At 46.2% G+C, this 26,482-nt stretch overlaps 1 protein-coding gene across 2 annotated transcripts in view; it reads right to left on the bottom strand.

The window, feature by feature from the left end:
* Positions 1-4,761: 4,761 nt before the first annotated feature.
* LOC123757454 (RCC1 and BTB domain-containing protein 1) overlaps positions 4,762-26,482 on the bottom strand; it is a 152,498-nt gene continuing 130,777 nt past the window's right edge. Inside the window, exons 11-12 of one of the 2 annotated variants that reach the window (XR_006772748.2) lie at positions 19,995-20,215; positions 4,762-9,273 (exon numbers count right to left, since the gene is read on the bottom strand). Coding sequence is in view for 1 of the 2 variants with exons in the window: in XM_045741086.2 (XP_045597042.1) it covers positions 20,075-20,215 (141 nt within the window). In the remaining variant the exon portion in view is untranslated. Of the gene's footprint in view, positions 20,216-26,482 lie in introns of both variants that reach the window. The other variant, XM_045741086.2, reaches the window with a different exon arrangement.

The raw sequence follows: 26,482 nt of genomic DNA, 5'->3' as shown, positions 1-26,482 counted from the left end.
TAGGCAAAATCTAGAAGAGGGAATGTACCCCTGAACGAAGCATCTGGCACCAGCAAGTATTATAGAGGGCAGAAGGGTCCTACTATCAAAGGTGATTTTCACAACTCGAAGGGGCTGATGGTGGCGACCACGAGGGGTTGAGTGAACGTGTCTATCTGGAGGACAGGATGGCCTTGGGCTTCGAGGATATGTTTAATATCCTCATGGCAGTCTTCTAACACCAGTTGCAACATGGTGCGGGAGGAGAACAGTGCCAACACTGGCATTTAACCGAGCGTTTTTGGAGACCCGAACAGGGGTCTCCCCAATACAGGACAATGTGGCTAAGTGGGTACCTGCATCCGGTGAAGGAGCAGCGACAACACGTGTTCCTAAACGGGTGGGGTTAAAAGTAACAGAGGCATCCACCGAATCAACAAGGTGTTTATGGAGTGAGAAATCATCAGGTGTAGAATCCAGAGGGAGCAGATCAACGTATTTAGCCCACGAACCAGGACCAAACAAGGCTTGGTACATAGTAGTATGGGAAGGGATCGTGCGAGTGCGGTTGTGGCAGGGACGACGTTGAGAACCCCCAGAGAGAGGGGGGGTTAAAAGTTGCAGTAATCACAATGAGAGACAGCCGCGCTAAGGGACGAGGTGGTCACCGCTGGGGGTGTATGGCTCGACCCAACCACAGAGGAGGGAGGGGAACTGGAGGGAGTAGTCGGGAGGATCAAAGGAGGAGCTGGGTCTGGGCCCAATGCAGCAGGGGCTACAGAGCCCAGTCTTCCAATACAGTCCGACTCTGGGGCTTGGTCGCCCACCCCACGAGCCTGTGAAGTCATAAGAACAGTATTCAGTGACATGGAAATGAGAGGTAATACATTTATTCACGAATGTGCCCCTGTACCCACCACGGAGCCACAATTAGAGACAGGACACCCAACAAGAGATATATTGCCTTGCGGTTTTCCCTAGGGGTGCGTCATGAGTATATGCCCCTCAAATGCCACCTTAAGAACCGTCAGTCCGTCGAGATCGGGTTCAGCGACGAAAGGAGGATTGACAATAAAAGGGTCCCCTCGCTTGAGACATTGGGTACTACAGTTCTACGGGTGCAAGTGTATGCCTCCTCAAACACCCGGGCATCAAAACAAAAGAAGGCCGAAAGAATAATCAAAACAGGCAAAAGGTCAGCGGGAAATAAGAATTAGAAAGGAGAAAAGGGGGAGGGGAGAAAAATGAAACATAAGGAAAAGGAAAAGTTGTCCAGCATAATTTGTGAATACAGCAGCAGGAGAATAAGGCCACAAAAGGGCAGAGGACTGTCCCCTGGAACATCACACCCTGGCAGCTGCCCACCAAGCCCCCCTCATGACAACAATGGGCCGGACAGGGAATAATCCTTCTTTTCTAGCGAAGAATGAGACTGCTGCTTTCCGGGGGGGTCCTTTGGTTGTCGATGCTTGGTTGGTTCGGCCGGAGGTGTATTATGTGTTGTGTCTGATTGCAGCTCTTCCCCGTTACCTGTGTGCCACAGCCTCAGTAGCCAGGGATGCTTTTTGGGTTGACCCAGTTTTCCTTCTTCCCTGTTCTAGGGTTTGGGTCTCCAAGGTCGTCTACAGGATTATTCGGTTCAGCCAGCCTGCAGCCTATCCTCGTGTCCTTGACATTCGTAAGTTTGCTGTGTTGGCTACCGTCTTCGGTAACATGTCTTGGGCTGAAATTCGGCATGGGAGTTTTTGGAGGTCAAACAGGGGCCTGGCCACTCCTAGTCAATGTTCCTGGCCCTAGTTTGGCATGGATCGGCGGTTGCAGCCAATTACAAATACAAAATACAAAATACAAATATTTATTCAGGTAAAGTACATACATACAAAGTAAGATACAAAAGTTGATGGATTTATAGATAGAGCTAGTACATACAATGCCTAAAGCCACTATTACACAAAGCGTTTCAGGCAGGAAAAACACTAAGACTAAAACTTAATATTAATTGAGATTAAAGTATACATTGTGTTGAGAAAAAATTTAAAAAGGGGGGGGGGGACATGGCAGAAAAAAAGCAAAAATACAATTTGGTCAACAAACAGCATTGTTTAAAATAGAAGACATGGGTTGACATTTTGGGGGTGAGGTAGGTTACATTGAGTTAATTAGGTAGTACTTAGTTTTTATCTTAAACTGGTTGGGAGAGGTACAGTCTTTAAACATAATTGGGAAGGTCATTCCACATTCGAGGTACCTTGATTTGTAAAGCATTTCTAGTTTGACTAAGTCGTACTCTTGGAATATCAAATAGATATTTGTTTCTGGTGTGGTGCTCATGGGATCTGTTACAATCTTCTAGGAAGCTTTTAAGGTCAGGACTGACATTACAGTTCAGCGGTTTATATATATAAAATACACATGAGAGGATGTGCAGCGACTTAATATCTAGCATATTCAGAGATTTGAGTAAGGGTACCGAGTGATGTCTGGGGCCAGAGTTAGATATTGTCCTAATAGCAGCTTTGTGTTGAGTAATTAGAGGACATAAATGATTTTGGGTAGTAGAACCCCAAGCACAAATACCATAGTTGAGATAAGGATAGATGAGAGAATAATAGTGTCACCAGGGCAGGGCGAGGTACATAATATCTGATCTTAGAAAGAATGCCAACAGTTTTTGAAACTTTTTTATATATTTAGAATGTGTCCCTGGAAATTCAGCTAGTGGTCAATGAGAACACCAAGGAATTTGCCATCTACTTTGTTACAAATTTGGGTATTGTCGATCCTGAGATTTATTTGATTTGAGGATTTATTGCCAAACAAAATATAGAAAGTTTTGTCAATATTGAGGGTGAGTTTGTTGGCAGTTAGCCAGTGATGGACTTTATTTAGCTTAGTATTCCCTGTGACATTTAGAACAAGGGGGTCAGGACTGGAGTAAATGAAGGTCGTGTCATCAGCAAATAGAATTGGTTTGAGATGTTGGGAGGCATTTGGAAGGTCATTAATGTAGATGAGAAAGAGAAGAGGGCCAAGTATGCTGCCCTGGGAAACACCAATGTTGATGGGTAGGATGAGAGATTGAATTATTCACAGAAACATATTGGAGCTTGTCAGTAAGGTAAGACTTAATGTACTGCAGGGAGTGACCTCTGACTCCATAATGTTGTAATTTAAGAAAAAGTTTTGATGGTTAACAGTGTCAAAAGCCTTACGCAGGTCTACAAATAACCAAACAGGGAACTCATTTTTATCAAGAGCTGTATGTATCAAGTTAATCATACTAATAAGTATATACTATATATATACTACAGTATATATACTATTAGTATATACTAATAAGTATACATACTATTTAAGTATAAGTTGTTTCGACTTCGAGTTGAGGAGCGAGTGACGACCGCCTCCTGGGCAAGTCCCCCTCTTGATTTTGTCTTCAGTTAAGTAGCTCCGGGGAGCCAAAGGGGCTACCCCCAGAAAACCAGTGTTTAATGTAATGAAACGCCATTTTCTGAACGAGACCCGGAGGCTTCCCCTGCAACCCTCCCTCCCTCTGGTCGGTGGTTTACGCATTTTTTTTTTTACATCCAGCCTCAACTGAAGGGTGGATAGCCAGTGCAGGTGGGTCTGCAGCCCCCCTTCCCCCTCCCAGGGAGGGGGGAGCTGTGACGTCATGCTTGTTTTTAGTTTGGGGAGTTCTGTTGAAGAGTTTGGGTTTCAGTAGCAATATGTTAACCAGATAGGGTTTGTTTTGGGGTGCCTGGCCCATTCAATGGCAAACATGGAATGCTGCCAACCACACGGGGGTTTCTATAGGCCATTGCTCCTCATGCCTCTCTGAGGGTGGGGGGGACCAGGTTCTGGCTCGTGGTCCCCAGTAGGCCTAGAACTCCATTCGCTTGACTGATGCCAGGGTCTAATACATTCATATCAGCCCAGTTAGCTCCAGGGAGCCAAAGAGGCTCTCCCCAGAGAAAGTAGAATAGAACTGTGTGGTGAGTGGGGGTGCAGGGTAGCAGTCTAAGGGGGAGGCACATGCACATGAGCAACATCGGGGTAACAGGAACCGTATACATGGAGCACCATTGTAGGTATTCCAGGGACCAATAGGGATACCAACCCAACAATTCCCACTTGATCTGATTTCTATAACTATATACATATTATATTGCCATAAGCATAATCAAATACTGTATAAACATCAGAGGTCCAAGATTGTTCAACATCCTCCCAGCGAGTATAAGAAATATTGCTGGAACAACTGTGGATATCTTCAAGAGAAAACTAGATAGTTTTCTTTAAGAAGTGCCAGACCAACCGGGCTGTGGTGGATATGTGGGCCACTCCAAGCAACAGCTTGTTGAACCAAACTCTCACAAGTCAAGTCTGGCCTCGGGCCAGGATTGGGGAGAACAACTCTCAGAACTCCATCAAGCAGGTAGGTGAGCTAACCAGACGAGCCAATTGATTCAGGTGGGCCATAATGAATCTGGTTTAATCCGTCCCCCAATTGACTGTGTGTAGCCCCCAGGCGCCACAGGATAGCCTCAACAACCAGATGAAGGAACACAGGGAATGCACAGATTTACATGCAAAGCAGAGCAAACAGTTTTTTGTTTACACCGGGGGGCGGGGTGGGGATTGTATTTTGCTTGTGCACCACCACAGCAGGCAGGAGAGGAGGGGGGGGGGGAACAGCAGCCGACCCTGTCAACTTACAGGTGGCACACAAGAGCCTCCTCACCATGTTATGGAACCAACCCATTAGGGGTAATTAAAACTAAATTAATATTTATTCTGTTTAATAACAATTATTGGATATTGTACAAGAATGAAATGATTATTAGCAGTGTTTCAGAAGACCAAATTTTAATTCAGAAATTGTCTAAATGCCTTCAGATAAAAGTTTACCTACAATTACATTGTTATCTACACTACAACCATCTAAAGCCACCTGGCATCGCTAATATTATCTGTGATGAAGTTGCTACAGTATTTAAAATTGCTCATTACATTCTATATCGATAAGACATAAATCACTGATAAAATCAGTACATGAATTCAAATAATGAATTCGTTTATTATTTTTCAAACTTACTTCAATGGCTACCATGAAAGACTAATTATCAAATGCTTTCATGCAAAATGCACACAAGCACATTATCTCAAACCAGAGATCAGTAGTATACAGTGGGTCACATCGTGTATTTATCAGCATTCACAACATAACCAAAAAGCCAATGATAGACCTTTAGAATATTTGACTGTTTATATCAGTACAGTACCATCCAACACTGCTACTGCTGCTACAGTCAGCCATGTCCTACTTGTTGACAAGAATCTCAACATACACAGCTACAAGTACATCACAATATTTTTGGCCTAAATTTCATACCTCTGGGACTTTATCTTTCTGCACATATGACTACCCTAGGAGACTGCATTAAACAATGAGCTGGAGTATACTCCAAGAAACATTCAATTTGCTCTATAACAGATCATTTTTATACATGGGTAAATACACTGTTAAATGCTCACTTCTTAGTGTTAATTTGCATAACTTATATTATCATTATAATTTACAAAAAAAAAAATAATGTTAATATTAAAATGGTGGAAACATTTTAGTTGATACCATCATATGCATCTCCATCCTATATTTATTAGCCCAACCACTTGGACTGGACAGTAGAGCGACGGTCTCACTTCATGCAGGTCGGCGTTCAATCCCCGACCGTCCAAGTTGTTGTGGACACCATTCCTTCCCCCCATCCTATCCCAAATCCTTATCCTGACCCCTTTCCACTGCTATATAGTCGTAATGGCTTGGCACTTTCCCCTGACAATTCCCTCCCCTCCCTCCCTATATTTATTAGCCTAAGACAGTACAGTATGTGCTTATTATCCCATGTACATTAATTAAAATACCAATGTTTATCTCGAATTAACATACAAAATTCACAAAAAATCTGAATCTTGATCTCTTATCTGTAGAGCGTATACTTTTGGGACCACATGTTATACCAATATAAACTTTGAATGCAACAGCTCACTGTAGCTCATGTTTATCTCAACTGGTTATTACTCACTTTCATCTACACACAAATTCATCATATTATATATGGAAGACGTGATACTTCACATTACAGGTAAATAAGACCACACACTAATTGTAAAAGAATATTGAAAATGCCATGAAAATAAGTACAATATTAAATAAAAATATACATACATATACATAAAGAAGAAGTCGGAGTCTTCTATATACAGGAGTCGCAGAAAATATATACAGTACAGTACAAGGGATTAAATAGAAAATAGTGTGAACATATGACTGGTGCAGAAGTAAAATGTGATAAGATGAAGCTACTGAAATGAACTCGGACTGAGTATCTTGTAGCAGTTGTGGGAAAATCCTAAAGTTTACGAGATCTAGTATTGGTGGAATACTGTTGCTGGAAAACCTTTCCTACTACAAAATGTTGGAATGTTCAAGTGTGTATATGTACATTAAATAAATATAATGCAAGCAATATTTATCTGCTTAGGGTTTAACCAAATCATCAAATGTTGAATTTTAAAATAACAGCAAATTAAAGAATTAAACACATGGCTATTACTACATACATTACCTGCAATCTATAAAATATCTAACCCAATATTACATTCTAATTGATGACTTCAGTCTGAACCACTCACAGAATCAGACAACATTAACTGAACAAAATAATTAAATAGGCAAATAAGTCCTTAAAAGAAAATGTTATGACTATTATAACAATATTTGAATTTAGTTTAATAATGTTTTAAATATTGCACAATATGATGTGTTTAACAGCATCCGGACCACAGTATTCTTGCACACTCTCTAAATTCTTTTACTTTTCCCTCTCAACTATTTTGTCAATCTCTCTCCCACCCTCCCTCCCTCCCTCCCCTCCCTCTTCCATTCCCTGCAATTTAATTTCCTCACTTTTTTGTTCTAATTTTTAATGGAAAACACACTCATTTGTGTATGTGTATATGAGTATGCATGCAAAGTGTGTGTAATACTGTATATATTAATTATAATATACAGTATAATGAATAAATTAAATGATTGAGTTGTGTACACCAACATCACTCAAGGCTTTAAAGCTACAGGTACATGAAAAAGATTACCGAGTAGAGGAGATGGAATATCACGAGCTTAGCACTCATCCTTTTAATATACTTGGCCAACTACACTTACAAGTAAGTAAGTAAGTATCAAAAGAAGGCACCAAACCAGGAAGGCTATGTAGCACCATCAAATGTGCGGGATAATCAGAGGGCTCTAAATATCACCAAGAATGCCAATTCAAGAACAGAAACGCATAAGGCGAATGATATCAAAAGTATCTAAGTCACCAAGAATACCATTGAGGGACAAGCAACCGAAGGGGACAGTCAGAAAACAAGACACACGCTCGTTCCGGAAGTCAGGACATTCAACAAGGATATGCATGACTGTAAGAGGGACAATGCAATTTGGACAATAAGGAGCAGGGCGGCGCTCCATCAAGTGACCATGAGTTAAGAGAGTATGGCCAATACACAACCTCGCCAGAGCCATTTCCCATCGCCGGTTACGGTGATGAGAAACGGACGGCCATGAGGACACACAACTCTTAATTTAACACTTTCCCACACCGATGTCGTGAGCGTCATCATCCATTTTTCTCCCTATTGTGAACGGATGCCAATCCTTGCGTCATCCATTAAAATATTTGTAAAAAAAATCAATTTTCACCCGATCAACTTCTTTGTGGTTTCAAAATGAGCTCCATTGTCTTACCCCTCTCCTCCATATGCCGCATGGCATTCTGGGTCATCACGCCATGCGGTGGGCCTAATGCTGTGTTTATCTCGTTCGTGACCAGAACAGCACCCGCTCGAGTCCCAAACTTGTGCAAATCTCGGCTATTATCGGTATTGATATTAGTTCCCGTGTCTTTCAACACTTTATATACGTTACACGATGGATCAGAGTCAAGGACAGAGCACTTCAACGCCAAAAAAACAAAGAAACCAACCAAAGAGGATAAGCTAAGTATGCTTTACCGTAAATTTCGCAGAGTTCGACTTAAACCAACAAAAATCCCAGGTTTGATTGAAGAATTATCCGATATTGATGGGAAAGAACAGGTCAGTGATTTCAACAGTGATACAGAGACGGCAGATGATGGTGAGTCAACGGTTGAGGAGAGTGAGAAAAGTGAGGATTCTGAGGAGGAGGATGAGGGATAGCCTGGTGTACTGGCAACACTCCACTATCTGTAGACAGTTTCACTGGAACATCTGGCTACATATATGACTTCGAGGTGTATTCCAGAATTGGTAAAACAACAGTGGAGACAGTCATGGGCTTGATTCGGCCCCTAATGTACAAGGGTTATCATCTGTATATGGATAACTACTATAACTCTGTCAGCCTCACAGAACAGCTACGTCAACATGGTGTTTACACGTGTGGAACTATCAGATTATAGCGTGGTGCCCCCAAGCATCTGCAACAGCAAGCAAAGGGTAAAATTCCTGTGGATACAACCATATTCAGCCGCAAGGATAATACATTTATAATCCTGTGGAAAGACAAGCGAGTGGTCTCACTAATCACAAACTGCCACAATGCTGACACACAGGAAGTCGAACGAAGGAAAAGAGTGCGGAAACGTGACGGAACAACTTCAGTGAACCTTGTAACTGTAAACAAACCAAATGCAATATATGACTACAATACCTACATGAAAGGTGTTGATGACTTTGACCAGATGGTAAAATATTACAAGTTCACACGAAAATGTCACAAGTGGATCAAAAAAATTACCTTTTATTTCCTGCAAATGGCTCTCCATAATGCATGTGTGTTGTACAAGACCTACAGTAGTGATCAGACAAAAATGACCTTGCTCCAGTTTCATGAGGTAGCAATATGGTCCTTGTTGAGGTGGGAAAATGATGAGTGGCCCAACACAGATAACCCCATCGCACATGCTCCGGATATAAATGCTGATATGTGGCAATGTTGGCAAACCGGGACTATCTGGTGTGAGGCGTCCTCTATTTCCTTCGACACCTCGAGCAGATGACACCTCATCTGACTCAGAACCTGAAGTGGCTCCTAGTACCAGTCGTCGACCTCGTCCTAAGAAAAAGCCACCTGGTATTGTGGATTCAGAACATCGTCTCAATAAGAATTTGACCCATGCCATCGTCGAAAACCATGCCATGCCATCTTCGACGGAAAACGTCGAAGGTGTCATCTTTGCTACAAGTCTGGAATAAGAAAGGATTCTAAGTATGAGTGCAAGACATGTGGAGTTGCACTGTGTGCGACACCCTGCTACACAAAATACCACCGCAAGAGGGCATTTTGGGTGGCGAAAAAATAGCACCTCTGCACACATTCACTCCACCTATGAAACATCTGTTGAGCAACTTCAAGAACATTTTCCTGAAGCAGGTGGAGTGGATCACAAAATGCTCAACTTATTGTTCTACCATCATCATTCCATAGGTAAGTACAAACACAATGTACAAGTTTTTATAAATATATTACCACTTTATACTTTGTTATTGGTATTGCTTATATATATATTGAGGTTGTTATTGCTTATATTTGTCTGTCTATTTAGAGCATTAAATTGCGAATAATTTGATACCACAATGAAAAATGTTGCACAAAAACTTCTGTTAGCAAACTGTGTGTGTTTGTCTGGTGTATTGGGTGTAGCGGGTGTGGTAATGAGTGTGCTCTAGCGGGTAAGGCTTTGGCGACTTTAGGGGTCGTTGCGGGTGAGGCGTGCCCGTGTTGTCTAATTTGTATGCATATGTCTCTGTAGGAAATTTTATTGCGATCACAGTGATACAAAAACGAACGATGTCGAACAAGTTTGGACTTGATAAACCTGAAAAGAGTAGCAACATGTTCACGCTATTTGGCGTGCACGGCTAACAAATGACTTAGTTTTTTATTTGGGGCCGGAATCACGTTAGCTTTCGTGACATGTTATACATATGTTCCTCTAGAACATTTCATTGAGAACACATCGATACCAAAATGAAACACATACATCGAAAATTAAGGTAAAAAACATGAACAGAGTATGAACTTTTCAGTAGGGTGTAGCTGATATGCAGTTGGGCGTGCGGTAGTGGGTAACCCTCGGGCAACTTCCCACTGTCTTGCGGGTGGGGCGTGCCCATGTTTTGTACTTTATATTCATATGTCTGTGTAGGGAATTGTATTGTGATCACAGTGATACCAAAATTAACGATGTAGAACAATTCTGGGGTTGACAAACCTGAAAAGAGCATAAACATTTCATCGCTGTTTGGCACTCACGGCTAACGATCGCCATAGTTTTTTATTTGGCGAGGGTCTCACGTCGGCTTTAGTGAAATTTTATATATATATTCCTCTAGAGCATTCTCTTGTGAACAAATTGATACCAAAATTAAATACATATATGGAAAATTAAGGTGAACAGACCGAAAAGAGTATAAACATTTAAGTGTCGCCGCGCGGTCGCCCCGAAACGCTAGGCGTAGGTACACGAGGGGAAAGTTACACAGGCTTCTGCGGTGTGGGAAAGTGTTAAGAGTATGCAGTTTGTTACCAGTAACAGAAGACCAACAAGCCTGCCAATGGGCAAGGATGGAGGAATGAATAACCGGGTAAAAGTCGGAATATGGAATACCTTTATGAGAGATGGGACAAGAGCGGACAGCTTCCCTGGCGGCAGCATCCGCACGCTCATTTAAAGAAACACCAATTTGGCTGGGAACCCAGCAAAACTCAACCGACTTAAATTTACTGTGAACAAGAAACACCCAATGCTCGATCTTGACAACCACTGGATGAACCAGATTAAAGGACCCAAGAGCCATGAGGGCACTACTAGAGTCAACAACAACTACAAAGGAAGATTGACAACGAGAAAGCAAGGGACAAAGAGCATAGAGAATAGCATAAAGTTCTGCTGTGAAGATGCTAGTCTCCGGAGGTAAGCGACACATATAAATGCAATCAGGAAAAACAACAGAGAAGCCTACACCGTCCGCAGACTTAGACCCATCGGTGGAGACGGAAACGGAGCGGGAGTGAGAAGAAAAGTGCTCAAGAAAAATGTGTTTTAGAACCGTAGGAGGGGTAAAAGCTTTAGTGATGCGGGTCAAGGAAGTACAAAACCGCGGAAGGGGGACTCTCCACGGAGGGCAAAGAAGGAACAACACAAGGAGAAACATTAGAAATACGAAAGGAAAGAGAATCCTGTAAGCGAGATAACCGCACAGAAAGAGGGAGGTGGTGAAGAGAAACTGGAACCGCAGGAGGGGCAAAAGTTAAAGCACGACAGAGGCGAGAGGAAGAATGTTGCAAGGACCGCGCAAGATAGTGAAGACAGTAGCGATCACGGCGGTCCCGGAGAGATAGGAAGCCAGTGTCAACATACAATTTGAGGACAGGAGTCGGGAGTCGAACAAAAGTCACCAGAACTGAGGCGCAACCCAGTATGGTGCAAAGCATCAAGATGGTGAAGAGTAGAAGGAGAAGCAGACGAGTAAGCAGGGCAACCATAATCAAGCTTAGGCAGGATGAGAGAGGAATGTAAAGCGAGGAGTGCGCGCCTATCCGCTCAAGAAGTATGAGACAATACCCGAAGGAGGGTAAGACCCTTAGAGCATTCAACACGGAGGTAAGACATATGGGCTGACCAAGACAAACGAGTGTCAAAAATCAACCCAAAAAGCTTTACGGAATCCTTGTACACAATGGGGTGACCATAAAGCAACAAAGAAGGACGAAGAATGACACGCTTCCGAATAAAAGTCATAGCACAAGTCTTAGACGTAGAGAACCTGAAGCCATGATCAGTGACCCAAGACGACACGGCATCAATCGCAAGTTGAAGCCGGCGTTGAAGGAGTGGCGAATCTTCACCTTGACAGCAAAGGGTAAGATCGTCAACATAGAGAGCGGAAAAGATGCCTAAAAGAAGAGAGGAAAGAAGACCATTGAGGGCAACCAGAAAAAATAGTAGTGCTCAGAACACTACCCTGGGGCACACCTTCGTATTACTGAAAAGAGGCAGAGAGAGCGATACCAAGTCTCACCCGAAAGGAACGACGAGAGAGGAAGTTGCGGAGAAAGAGAGGGAGATGACCACAAGGCCAAAAGAATGAAGTTGGGATAGAATATGATATCGCCAAGTGGTGTCTTTTACAGGTCAAAAAGGACGGCAACAACAGAGGTCTTCGCAGCAAAAGCAGTACGAATATAGACCTCCAAGTTCACCAGGACATCTGTTGTGCTGCGGCACTTGCGGAAACCAAATTGAGAAGGGGAGAGGAGGTGATGGTGTTCCAGGAACCACATCAGACGAACATTAACCATACGTTCAAAGAGTTTGCAGACACAACTTGTGAGGGCAATAGGGCGAAAGTTCTTAGGGGATGTTCCCAGAGACCCTGGTTTGCGAACAGGGAGGACAATGGCATCGAGCCAGTCCTCAGGGACTGACGACGACTCCCAGATCCGATTATACAGACTCAGTAAATACCGAAACGTGCACAGAGAGAGATGGTGAAGCATCTCATAATAAATTCCATCAGAGCCCGCCGCCGTAGAACCGCAGAGGGCCAGGGCAGACCGAAGTTCCGAGAGAGAGAAGGGATCGTTATAGGAAGTCGAAGATGAGTGCAGAAATCTAAAGGACGAGATTCAAGGACAGGTTTACGAAGAAAGAAAGATTGGGGAAGATGAAAACCAGAGTTAACAGAAGAAAAGCGGGAACCCAGTTCGGGAGCGATCTGCAACGGGTCCGCCACAAGAGTACCACGGAGGTGAAGGACCGGTGAGACATTGGGAGCGAACTTACCCACTATCTTGCGGATACACTTCCAGATCTGTGGCAGAGGAGTTTCGGACGTAATGGTGGAGACATAAGACCCACAACATTCATGTTTAGCTATACGGATGGCCCTACGGGCCACTGCACTCGCCTTTTGAAATAAAAGAAAAGAATCGCCGGTCTGCCAGCGGCGGTGTCTCTTCCAGGCTGCACATTTACAGTGGACAGCCCGAGCAGTCTGCATTCCACCAGGGAACGCACTTCCGTGGTCCCTGAGAGGAAGAGCGAGGAATAGAGTGGAGGGCAGTGTCGAAGACGGTGTTATGAAAAAGGAGGAGAGAGCGAGGGAGAGGTCAGAGTAAGCAGCACTGAGGGTAAATAGGTTCCAGTCTGCCTTAGCAAACTGCCACCTAGGGAAGGAGAGGGAAGGGTGAAAAGAGAAAAAACTTAACAAGGATGGGGAAATGGTCACAGCCACGGAGGTCATCAAGAAACTGCCACGTGAAATCTAAGTAAAGAGAAGACGAGCAAAGAGAGAGATCAAGACAGGAAAGGGTGCGAGTCCGAGAGTTCAAATACGTGGGCTCACCAGAATTCAGAAGAGACCGGGAAGAAAAGAGGATGAACGGCTCAAGAAGGCGACCCTGGGTGTTCGTCAGAACATCACCTCAAAGGAAATGACGACAATTGAAATCACCTAGCAGGAGCACAGGCTCCGGCAAGGAGTCCAGTAGGCGTTTCACATCGGGAAGAGAAAGCGGGACATTCGGGGGGAGACAAATGGAACAAACGGTGTACTATTTCCTCACAAAGATACGAGCAGCAGAACAATGGAGAGGCGAAGGAAAAAGTAAGAGGACAAAGGGAACATCAGAATGAATCAAAAGAACAGAAGAGTTAGGAACCCTAGCAACAGTTGGGGGGGGGGGGAGAGAAAGGAATAGCAACGAAAGCAACGAGGCAAGCACCAAGCATCGGCTCCTGGAGACAGACACAAATGGGCGAAAACTGCGAAATCAGAAGTTGGAGTTCAAGGAAATTGGCGTAATAACCACGAACGTTCCATTGAAGAATAGATATCGACGAGAAGAGAAAGGACAGCAACAGAGAATGAAGAAGAAACAAAGGTGAAAAAGGAACACAGCACGTTAAAGAAGCACAGGATCAGGGTCAGGGTCAGCAAAGTCAGGGTTAGGGGGGCATGGGTAAACTGAGTAAAGAAGGAGGGAAGGGAGCTAGAGGACCGACCAGGGGCGGATGAGTAGGGTCCGGAGGAGGAAGGGGGGGGGGGATAACCGAGGGTCAGGGACAGCAACAGGAGGGGGCAGAAACCAGGGAATGCACCTCAGTAAGGGCACCAACCGGGAGGGAAGCGAGGGCCAAAGAGACCTCCATAGCAGGAACATGGGGTGTAACCACCGAAACGGGAGGGGACGAAGCGAAAGAGTCAGAGGTAGGGGGCAAGGAAGAAATCGAAGCCTTTTTACCCGCCGGGGAGGATGAAGGAGAGGAGTCAGGCTTTCGCTTCTGACACAGAGAGACAGGTATCCCAGCAAATACGTACTGGGCAACAGATTTTAGTGTCTCAACAGGAGAAGCAGAACGAGAGCATACACGACGGCCGTTGGGAGAGCGATGGACATCAGCACGTACTGACAGGCAGCGTGGAGAGCCAATAAACAGAGGAGAAGGATGGGAAGGAGGATCGGAGGGAGACGAGGAAGAAGACACAGGAGACATGACAGACTGGGCAGAAAGAAGGGAACCCCAGACAGAGGACCAGGAGGGGGACTCTTTGGAACAGAACTCAAAGGAACATTGGAGGGGGTGGTGGGCATGTCAGTGTTCAAGGCGTGGAAACGGTTGAGTCTGAGGAAGGTGGGAAGGACGAGGAGAGGAAGAGCACAACATGCGAGCATAAGAGACATTGGCATAAGGTGGGAGACGGCGAACTTGGCGCCTCGCCTCAGGATAAGACAAATGCTCCCGGTGCTTCAAGCTGAGGATGGCTGCCCCAAGCTTGTAATGTATACATGCATGGCAGAAGGTAAGGTGGGCCTCAACGCAATTGAGGAGGTGAGCCTGGGGAGAAGTGCACTCTGACTTAGAGTGACCTTCGCCCCAACACAAAGGACAGAGAGAGAGATTCCCAGAGCAGCGGAGGGCACCATGCCAAAACCTCCAGCACTTTTTACAGAGCCGAGGAGAGGGAATGTACTCCTGGACGAAGCACCTGGCATCAGCAAGAATGACAAAGAGGGCGGAAGGGTCCTACCATCAAAGGTAATTTTCACAACCCGAAGGGGTTGACAGCGACGACCACGAGGGGGACCAGTAAACGAGTCTTCCTGGAGGACAGAATGGCCCTGGGCATCGAGGATATGACAAATATCTTCGTGGTTGTCTGGAGATTCCGAATACCGGTAGCAACATGGGTTGGGAGGAGAATTGTGCCAACACTGGCATTCAACCGAGCAGCAGCAATGACACGTGTACCAAGACGGGTGGGGCGGAAAGTAACAGAGGCATCTACAGAATCAACGAGGTGCCTATGGAGGGAAAAATCGTCAGGAGGCGCAGAATCAAGAGGGAGGAGATCAAATTATTTGGCCCACGAAGCGGGATCAAACAAAGTTTGATACCCATCAGTACGGGAAGGAATCGAGCGAGTGCGGACGTGTCGAGGACGGCGTTGAGAACCCCCAGAGAGAGAGGGGGGTTAAAAGGCGCAGTAGGCACAATTAGAGACTGAGCCGTGCCAGGGGACAAGGTGGTCACCACTGGGGGCTTGGGGCTCGACCCAACCACAGAGGGAGGGGAGCCGAGGGAAGTAGTCAGGAGGGTCAAAGGAGGAGCAAGGTCGGGGCCCAATTCAGCGGGGGTTACAGAGCCCGGTCTTCCAACATGGTCCGACACAGGGGCTTGGTCGCCCACCCCACGAGCCTGAGAAGGTAGAAGAGGAACAGAATTAGACATAAGGACAAATAGAAAAACATTCATTCACGAATGTGCCCCTCATACCCACCATGGAGCCACAATTAGAGGCAGGACACTTAACAAGAAGCTATCGCCGATCATGCCGGGGTCCCCTAAGGGTGCGTCGTGAGTATATACCCCACAAACGCCACCTTAAGAACTGTCAGTCCGTCGAGATCGGGTTCAGTGACGAAAGGAGGATTGACAATAAAAGGTTCCCCCTCGCTCTCGACATTGGGTACTACAGTTCTACGGGTGCAAGAGTATGCCTCATCAAGCACCCGGGCGTCAAAATGGAAGAAATCCAAAAGAATAACCAAAACAAGAAAAGGTCGGCAGGAAACAAGCAGATAGCAGAAGAGGGGAGAAAAACGAAACATTAGGAAAAGGAAAAGCGATCCAGCAGTATTGGAGAAGACAGCAGCAGGAGCATAAGGCCACAAAAGGACAGAGGACTGTCCCATGGAGCATCACACTCCGGCAGCCGACCACCAAGCCCCCTCACGGTGCCAACAAGCCGGATGGGAAGGGGGTATAACGCTTTGAAACTACTGATGGTTTTGACCACCCCAACTCAATTGTGAGATATTAGTAATTACCTAAGCGAAATTATCTAAGTGTAGTTACAGGATGAGAGCTACGCTTGTGGTGTTGTGTCTAACCAGCACTCTTTGTCATATAACGCTTTGAAGCTATTGACGGTTTTGGCTTCCACCACCTTCTCACTTAACTTGTTCCAACCGTCTACCACTCTGTTTGCGAAAGTGAATTTTCTTATATTTCCGCGGCAGCTTTGCTTAGTTAGTTTAAATCTATGGCCTCTTGTTCTTGAAGTTCCAGGTCTCAGGAAATCTTCCCTATCGATTTCATCAATTCCTGTTACTATTTTGTACGTAGTGATCATATCACCTCTTTTTCTTCTATCTTCTAGTTTTGGCATATTTAATACCTCTAACCTCTCCTTGTAGCTCTTGCCCTTGAGTTCTGGGAGCCACTTAGTAATATGTCTTTGCACCTTTTTCCAGTTTGTTGATGTGCTTCTTAAGATATGGACACCACACAACCGCTGCATATTCTAGCTGTGGCCTAACAAAAGTCGAGAACAATTTCTTTAGTATTTTGCCATCCATGTATTTAAAAGCATTTCTGAAGCTAGAAAGCGTGGCATAGGCTCCTCGCACAACATTCTTTATGGGGTCCTCAGGTGATAGTTTTTTATCTACAGCCACCCCTAGATCTCTTTCTTTATCAGAATTCTTTAAAGATTTCTCACATAATTTATAGGTTGTGTAGGGTCTATGTTCTCCTATTCCACATTCCATAACATGGCATTTATTCACATTAAATTCCATTTGCCAAGTGGTGCTCCATATACTTATTTTGTCCAGGTCACCTTGAAGGGCATGACAATCATCTAAGTTTCTTATCCTTCCTATTATCTTAGCATCATCAGCAAACATGTTCATATAATTCTGTATACCAACTGGTAGATCATTTATGTAGACAATAAACATCACTGGTGTAAGAACTGAACCCTGTGGTACTCCACTTGTGACATTTCTCCAGTCCGATACATTCCCTTTAATTACTGCCCTCATTTTTCTATCAGTCTGAAAATTTTTCATCCATGTTAGAAGCTTACCTGTCACCCCTCCAATATTTTCCAGTTTCCAGAACAACCTCTTATGTGGAACTCTGTAGAAAGCCTTTTTTAGGTCCAGATAGATGCAGTCAACCCAACCATCTCTTTCCTGTAAAATCTCTGTGGCTCAATCATAGAAACTGAGTAAATTCGATACACAGGATCTTTCAGATACTGTGTATCGAATTTACTGTCCATACTGTCTGTCTGATGATATTATATCATTTCTCTCTAGGTGTTCTACCCATTTAGTTTTAATTATTTTTTCCAATATTTTGACTACTGCACTTGACAATGATACAGGTCTATAATTGAGGGGTCTTTCCTGCTGCCACTTCTGTAGATTAGAACTACGTTAGCTTTTTTTCACACATCTGCTACGACTCCTGTACACAGGGATGTCTGAAAAATCAGCTGAAGTGGAATGCTGAGCGCAGGTGCACATTCTCTCAGAACCCATGGTGAAACTCCATCTGGGCCAACTGCTTTGTTCTTACTTAGCTCCTTGAGCACTTTTTCACTTTGTCTCTAGACACCTCTATGTGCTCTATGCTGTTCTCTGGAATTCTTATTGTGTCTGGTTTTCTGAAGATCTTATTTTATACAATCACACTTTGGAACTTTTCGTTTAATGTTTCACACATTTCCTTTTAATTTTCCATGTATCTGTCCCCCATTTTCAACTTCTGAATATTATCCTTTACCTACAGCTTGCTCTTCATGAATTTATACGAAAGGATCTGATTTACATTAGTCTGCTATACCGTTCTCGAAGTTCCTCTCTGCCTCTCTTACTGACATGTAGTTGTTTCTTGCATCTTTGTATCACTGGTATGTTTGGGGGTTTGGCCTCTTTCTTTAATGATTCCCTGCTTGTGTGTTTTGATCTCTGGCCCTCTCTCAATTTCTGTTGAACCAACCCTATTTCCTAGGTCTGCATGTCTGTTTTGGTATGAATGTTTGTGTGCCTTCATCGTATATTTCACAATAGTTGGCATACATCTCAATTACTTCCTTGCCTAGCAACTAGTCTGTCCAATTATACGTAAGAAAAAAATTTCTTAGTTCCCCATAGCATCCTCTCTTGAAATCGAGTTTAACAACTGTTTCACTGTCCCTATTATTTACTAGATTATATCGCATAGCATATTTAATGTCCAAGAGGATGTGATCACACTCTCCCAAGGGAGGAAGGTTCTGGATGTCAAATACCTCCTTCTTTCCTGGTGAATATTAGATCCAGTACCGACGGAACATCCCCTTCCCTCATTCTTGTGGCCTGCTTGACGTGTTGATACATGAATGTCTCCAAGATAAGGTTTACAAATCTGCCTGTCCAAATGTCCTCTGTTCTTGCCTCGTAGGCCTCCCAGTCTGTTGCCTTAAAGTTGAAGTCCCCCAGTACCAGCAATCGGGATTTATCTTTGTCAGCTCTTATTATAATCTCTCTCATGACCATTATGAGGCCCTTACGTTTGTCATCCAGTTCTTCTTTTGTCCATGTGTTGCTTGCTGGTGGGCTGTAGGTATTTAAAATTATCAGCTTGTCTTGATTCCAGACCTGCAACACCATTAAGTCAATATCTCGAGGGTTTTCAAATATTAACTCTCTTACTTTCAGGTGTTCTTTCACCAGCACAGCCACTCCTCCCCCTTTCCTAATTTTCTTGTCACGTCTCTAAACTGAGTAGCCCCTTGGGAATACGACCTCATTTAAAATATTTTCTTCAAGTTTCGTCTCTGTTAATGCGACAATATCTGGGACTTTGAGCTGAATTATATTCTTCAACTCCAATATTTTTTATCTCACTCCATCTATGTTGGTATATACTATTTTCAGGAATATGTTCCCTTTCCCTTTGTTCTTTACACCCCCCTTCCTTTAATGATTTTATTGCTTTATCTTCATGTACCATTTCACAAGCTTCCCAGTCCCTTACACTTTGTGGAAAAAAGAATTCCTTTCTTCTTCATTTCTATTCCCATTTAGACGTTTCGCTCCAATGAGGTGTGTGTGTGTGTGTGTGTGTGTGTGTGTGATTATATATTCATTTCAATTATTAGTTTCAGTTACATGTATACAAGTCTAAAAATACAATTCAGAGTTCTTCTTAAAGTTTACAAGCTTTCTTCTCTTTTAGAAAAGTATTGCTTTTGAAAACTGACAGGTTTAGAACAGTGTTATTAGTTCTTGTATACTACAATTTTTAAAGCCTTTGATAAAAGTTGTGTTTCATCATAACCGTATAAGGAATTTTGGTTATTAAATAAACATGAAGCTGCTAAAAATTGTATAACAAAACTAATGATCCACATCAATTCAGAATTATTTTGTAAAACAGATTACAAGTCCCAGTTATTTGTGTAATATTCTTTAAACTAACCACATACCTTGGCTATTGTACTTTATCTTCTCTGAAGATCTGTCATCACATATTCCAAATTAATACAATGGCCATCACCTGACCCATTAATATCCTTGACCAATACAATCCTGACCCTTGATGCAACAAATGCTACAACTTAACTCTTTACAAAGTTAGGAGTGGTGATCATGCCGTGGCTGCTGCTGCTGTTGCGAGATTCTCATCAACAAGTAGCTAGAATATCAGTACTTAAACGCTCCATGTTGAGCTGCTCGCTGGATGAAGTTCTTTACAGTTAATTCATCAAGGGCCATAAATGCCTCTGTCTGTGCAACTTCTGTCATGTGATTGAGTGCGAAACGGAAGCAAAATTCTTCCAGCTCCTAAAAAAGGCAATGAAAATATTTATGATTAAATAAACAGTACTTACTTTAAAATCTTAAGAGTAAAATTATAGATACTCTATACCATAGATAGGTTCAATCAATCATTTCTGAAATATCACACAGAACAAGCTATAGCAACCTATCAATATCTGAGAAAAGACCAAATATCTGCTAAATAAACTCTCTGACAATCCTAAAGACTATCTGATATAAATAGCATAGGTAAATTGTGAATGGAAATAAATTAAATAAAACTTGACAATAAGTAGGTGAAAGAAGAGTAGGCCTACTAATTATTATGAAAAATGATACTATGACAATAATATTAGTAATGTATTAAATAAAACCAGCATGGAATGTAATGAAACCAATTTCTGGATGAACCCAGGAGGCTCCTTGAAGCTAGCTAACTGATTAAGGGGCATACTATTTAGAGTCATAAGTTGCAAAGTTTTTCTTGCCTACCAAGGACCACGACCCAGTACCCCCGCACCCCCCTGAAAAAGGCATAGGGAGCAATGGCTCATGAGCACTTTACGTTTAAAATGTATCATCTTATCATTGACCAGGGAAGCACCCCGATCAGTAGGCGATCAAAACAGACTACTGAATGGTTAAAAAATGTAACCAACACCTTTAAAATATCAAAATATCTTCCCTGATAAGAAAACAAATAACCAAAACTTCATTAAACCAGCCCCCCCACTAGTTAGCTCCACTTCCCCCTTCGTTGGCATGAGAGGAAAGCCGACCTGGGTCAGCCGGGCTAGTACCAGTCGGTTCTGGAACGATGAAAATCCGCCAACCGTAGACAGGTAGGGTGTCAGGGAGCATCTGAGGCTCACCCAGAAATTGTTTTTTTATTAGATTTAATGCTGGATTTCTGTGGAGAGCCCCATGGCTTCCTGAAGCTAACTACCCACAGACAACGGAAAAACAGGGAGAAAAGAGAAAATGTAGGAGAGATTGTACCCCAGAGAAATCATCAGTGCCTGATGGTATAATGGAAGGGGACTCCCCTTCCAAACAGTAACACCTCTCCTCCTCTCCCCTCCTCACCATCTTCCATATGCTAACAGAGTCCTCGATAAAGGTAAGATAAACACATGTACTCTATTGTAGTTAGAGAAAAAAAATTGTATTCAGAATAAAATATATTTTTAAGTTAATATTTTTTGGGGGGTGTGGAATGGATCAATTCATTTCCCATTATTTCTTGTGGGAAAATTTGTTTCGACTTACGACCCGTCTCTGGGAACGGATTAAAATCGTAAGTCGAGGCCCCACTGTAGTTTCAACCAGAATAGGGGTTTGTTTTGGGATGCTTACCTTTCTGGGTGTCTGACCCAGTCGATGGCAGACATAGCATTTCATAACCCCATGTGCATTTCTATAGGCCATTGCTCCTTTTGCCTCTCTGAGGGGGCCAGGTTCTGGTTTGTCGTCCCCTGTAGGCCTAGAATTCCATTGACATTGACTGATGCCAAAGTCTATTATATCCCTATCAGCCTGGATAGCTCCGGGGGAGCCGAAGGGGCTCCAACTAGAAAGACCTCATACTGTTGCTGAAACCCCCTGTGGTTGTCCCACCACAGGTGGGACACCATTAAACCAGACACCTGACCACCATCCAAATGGCAAAAAATCCAGCGTTGTATGTAATGAAACGCCATTTTCTGGGTGAGTCCCGGAGGCTCCCCGGAGCTATTCAGGCTGAATGGATATGTACAACTTTCTGGCATCAGTCAATGCATGGAGTTCTTGCCTACCGGGGACCACGAGCCAGAACCTGGCCCCCCCTAGAGAGGCACAAGGAGCAATGGCCTATAGAGACCCCCCTTATGATTGGGAGCATTCTATGTCTGCCATCGACCAGGACAGGCACCCAGAAAGGTAGGCGCCCCAAAACAAACCCCTATTCTGGTAAACTATTGCGACCGAAGACCGAACAGGTGGACAGAACTCCCCAAACGAAAATTAGCCCTCATGACGTCATCATGTCTGTGCAACCCCCCCCCCTCCCTGGGAGGGGGAAGGTGGGAGCCCCAGACCCCACCGTCGGCGACCCAACCATTAGTTCTTAGGCTGGATGTCAAAAACGCGAAAAGCACCGCCGACCAGAGGGAGGGAGGGATGCCGGGGAGCCTCCGGGACTCACCCAGAAAATGGTGTTTCATTACATTCAACGCTGGATTTCTGGTCCGTCCTCACTCCTCAACGCGAAGTCGAGACAACTGGCTGCAACCGCCGACCCAAAGCAACGCAGGCCCGACAAGGCCCAGGAACATTCACCAGGTAGCGAGCGGCCAGGACCCTGTTCGATCTTCAAAAACCCCGGGCCTGAATGTCAACCCAAGACATGTTGCCAAAGACAGCCGCCAAAGCAGCAAACTTACGAGCGTCGTGGGCCCGGGGAAAAACCGCAGGCTGGCGACACTTAATAACCCTGCGGACAACCTGAGAGACCCGAGCACGGGAACAGGGAAGAAGGGAAACCGGATCAACCCAGAGCGCATCCCCGGCAACAGAAACCGTGGCGCGCAAATAACGGCGGAGAGCCGCAACCAGACGCAACACATGATGCACCCCCGGCCTGACCAACCAAGCATCAACAACCCACGGCCCCCTCCGGAACGCAACCGTCTCATTCTTCGCCAGAAAAGAGGGAGACGGCTGCAAACGAACAAAACGACCACCAGGACCAAAAGAGCAGAAACCCCAGCGCCGGAGGAGAGCATGAAGCTCGCCAACCCGACCCCCGGAGGCCAATGCCAACAGGAAAAGAGCCTTGGAAAAACAATCCCAAACAGAAGGGGCCACCACAAACCTGGGCAGAGAGAGAAACGAGAGGACGCGGTCCAAAGACCAAGACGGCTCAAGCGGCGCATGAGCAGGCTGGAGGTGAAACAACGCCCGAGATAACTTGTGAAACGGGACGGAAGTAACATCAACCCCGAAAGCAAGCTGAAGCGGCTCCGCCAACGCCGCACGATACGAAGCGACAGTATTCAGCATAAGATGACGGTCCTGAAACAGCCAAGAGAGAAAGGACAGAACAACCCTATCAGAGACCGAAGAACACCGACGCAGTGATAGGAAAAACTGGAAGGACCGCCAGGAAACCTCATACTGCCGCTGAGATGAAGCACGCAGGTGGGAGACCAACAATGAAGCCACCTGCGCACCATACAACGAATGATAAACCCGAGTCAAAAACACCAGACGCGAAGACTCGAGGAGAAGATGGAACCAGCCTCGTACAGGGCCAGACCGATCTGCTGAAAGAGGCGGAGCCGCGGGAAGACCCTCGGGTACGGACACCGAGCAAGCAGCGCCTGAAACCAAGGCTGGGCCGGCCACCAAGGGGCCAGAAGGACAACACGACCCTGGTAAGTCTCCAAGCGAGTCAGGACCTGGAGCAACAGCGGAACCGGGGGAAAGAGGTACAGGTAACCCCACCTCGCCCAGTCCAGCCTGAAGGTGTCGACCCCGACGGCTTCGCAGTCGGGAAAAGGCGCCACATAAACTGGGAGACGCCTCAACCACGCCGACACGAAGAGATCCATGTCTGGAGTCCCGAACATCCGGCACAGCCAACGGAAGGAGTCGGCATTGATCGTCCACTCCGAGGACAGGGGATGGAACCGTGACAGGCCGTCCGCCAGGACGTTGGACACCCCCCGGACATGAACCGCCAGGAGAGCCAAACCCCGAGAACTCAGCAGACGAGTCACCCGAAGCGACCAGCCCCAAAGAGCCAAGGATCACATCGAACCCCTTCGGTTCAAACAATGAACCACCGGGGAGCAGTCCGAATGGAGCCGGATCGTCGACCCGCGAGCGACTCGAATCCTCCGGAGCGACATCCACACTGCCGCGAACTCTTGCACCGTGCTGTGAGCCCGACGGAAAGATGGAACCCACCGCCCCTGGCCGGCCTTGTGAGCACTGGTCACAAAACCCCAGCCAAGAGACGACGCGTCCGTGTATACATCGAGCGAGGGCACGGGAAGGCGCCAAGGCATTGAACCCCGAAGAGGAAGCCGGCGACGCAGCAACCGACGCAAAGCCCCCGGAGGTCAAACCCAACGATTGCGAGAGAGGCGGAAGGGCCGGCCCCGAAGGAACCAGAACAGCCGACAAAGCCACACCCGACCCGGCAGGTAGACCATCATGGCAAAGTTCAGGCTCCCGCACAAACTCTCGAGCAACCGCCTTGTGACCCGGGAACCTCTCAGAAATGGGCGAAGGCGGGATCGCAGGCGCAAGAGAGCTGCCGGAGGAAGAGACAAGGAAGCAGCATGAGCGTCCCAAACCAGACCCAGCTAAGACCGAACCTGAGAGGGAACCAGATGGGACTTCCTCCACTTCACCAAGAACCCGAACCTGGCGAGCTGGGAAAGAACCAAATCCCTGGCGAGCAGACACGCAGACTGGCTGGGAGCCCAAACCAGCCAGTCGTCGAGATAGGCCAGCACCCGAACACCTAGCAGACGCAGGCGGGCCACCACGACCCAAGTAAGGCGTGTGAAAATGCGAGGTGCCAGAATCAACCCGAAGGGAAGACAACAAAAGCGGTAACCTTGACACCCCACAACAAATCCGAGCCAGTCCCTGAACTCCGGATGAACCGGGACGTGCCAATACGCATCCTTGAGATCCAGGGACACCATCCAAGCGCCCCTCTCCAAGAGAAGACGGACCTGGGACAGCATAGTCATTTGAAAGGAGGGGCACAAAACCCACGGGTTCAGACGGGACAAGTCCAGAATGAACCGGAGGTCCGCGCAGTCCCGTTTCGGAACCGGAAACAGGCGGGAAACCCACCTGAGGGACGACGTCATTTCGACCATGCCCAAGCGAACCCACTCCGAGATGACCCGACAGAGCGCAGGAGAAGAGGCCTGCCCCGCAAGCCCCGAACCCCCCGAGGTAGGAAGAGCCACCCAACGCCACCACGACCACCAGGCTGCGTGAAACGACCCGAAAAGCCCATGAATCATGGGACCAGGCGTGGGCAAACAGGGAGAGCTGCCCCCACATCGCCCCGTCAATGGGGGCGAACCGCGAAAGGGCCGACGCGCCTTGCGAGAACCAAGGCGGCGAACAGGACGGAGCCCACTCTGTCCAGCAACAGCCAGAACCGAAGGCGCCACCAGCCCAGAATCTGGCACCAAAGTCCTACCCCGACGAAAAGACCCCCGAGCCTTGGCACAACCCTTCCAGGAAGGCCCCCCACGAGCCCCCCGGAGCAACAACAAGTCCGACATAGGCCGACAACTGACCGAGGCCGCCTGCAGATACTGCCCCACAGCAGACCCCGCAAACAGCAATGGACAAAAGGGCGAGGACAAACGAAGAGCCAGGGCCCAGACGAACTCCAAGGAGGAAGCCAGCACTGCCTGACGGCACGCGAGGCGAGAAGCATAGAACCGCGAAATCGCATCACGCAGGATGGGCGCGAAGAGCTTCAACAAAGCAGACGACGCCCGCACAGCCGAGAGCAGCGCACCAGACCCAGCAGCGGCCCCAAGCGCTCCCACATCCAACTCGAGCCAATCCAAGGATAGCTCAAGGAGGGAAAAGAAACGCACAGTCGAAGCAAGCAGGCCACGAGTCCGCAAATCCTCCGCAAACAAGGCAGCTGAGAGGGAAGGAACCTGCACATGAAGCTGCATGACACCAACATCCCGCGGAAGGGCAGGGGCGAACAAACAAGCATTCAGATGCTCGAAAGCGCCCCCCAAGAAAACCTGCAACGCCAAGGAAACCTCTCGCCACTCAAGCGCGCGGGACCGACAGAACGTGTGCCAAGCCTCCAACGAAAAGAGAGGACAGTCTAACACGCTAAGGGAAGCCCAGGCAGAGTACTGCGAACTGGCACCCAAAACTACCTACAAACTGCTATAGCTGAACCCCCGGGACGTGTACACTCACGGGGGCCAAGCGGGGAGTACCACCAAGTAGACAATCTGGAGACAAACCCCAAGAACAGCGATGGGGACCAAACAGGCAGACCCCCCCACCAGGCAAAAACAAAAGAAAAACCCCGCAAGAGGACAACGTACCCAGGCAGAGCTGGCCGCTGTTAATGGTGAAAACTAGCTGTGCAGTACCCCGCGCCCCTACCAGTGACGAAAATTACCCCCTACCCAGAGACAAACAAGGGCAAGAAAAAAACCCAGCTGACCCCAAGGGTGGCCAGGTACCGAGCAGTACACGGCACAGCGGAGGTAGACCCCAAGACGACCCAGGGAAGGTAGC

The sequence above is a fragment of the Procambarus clarkii genome, chromosome 22 (genome assembly GCF_040958095.1).
Source record: "Procambarus clarkii isolate CNS0578487 chromosome 22, FALCON_Pclarkii_2.0, whole genome shotgun sequence".
NCBI classification, from domain to species: Eukaryota; Metazoa; Arthropoda; class Malacostraca; order Decapoda; family Cambaridae; genus Procambarus; species Procambarus clarkii.
The sequence above is the reverse complement of the archived record's forward strand: the minus strand, read 5'-3'. Positions and strand labels throughout refer to the sequence as shown.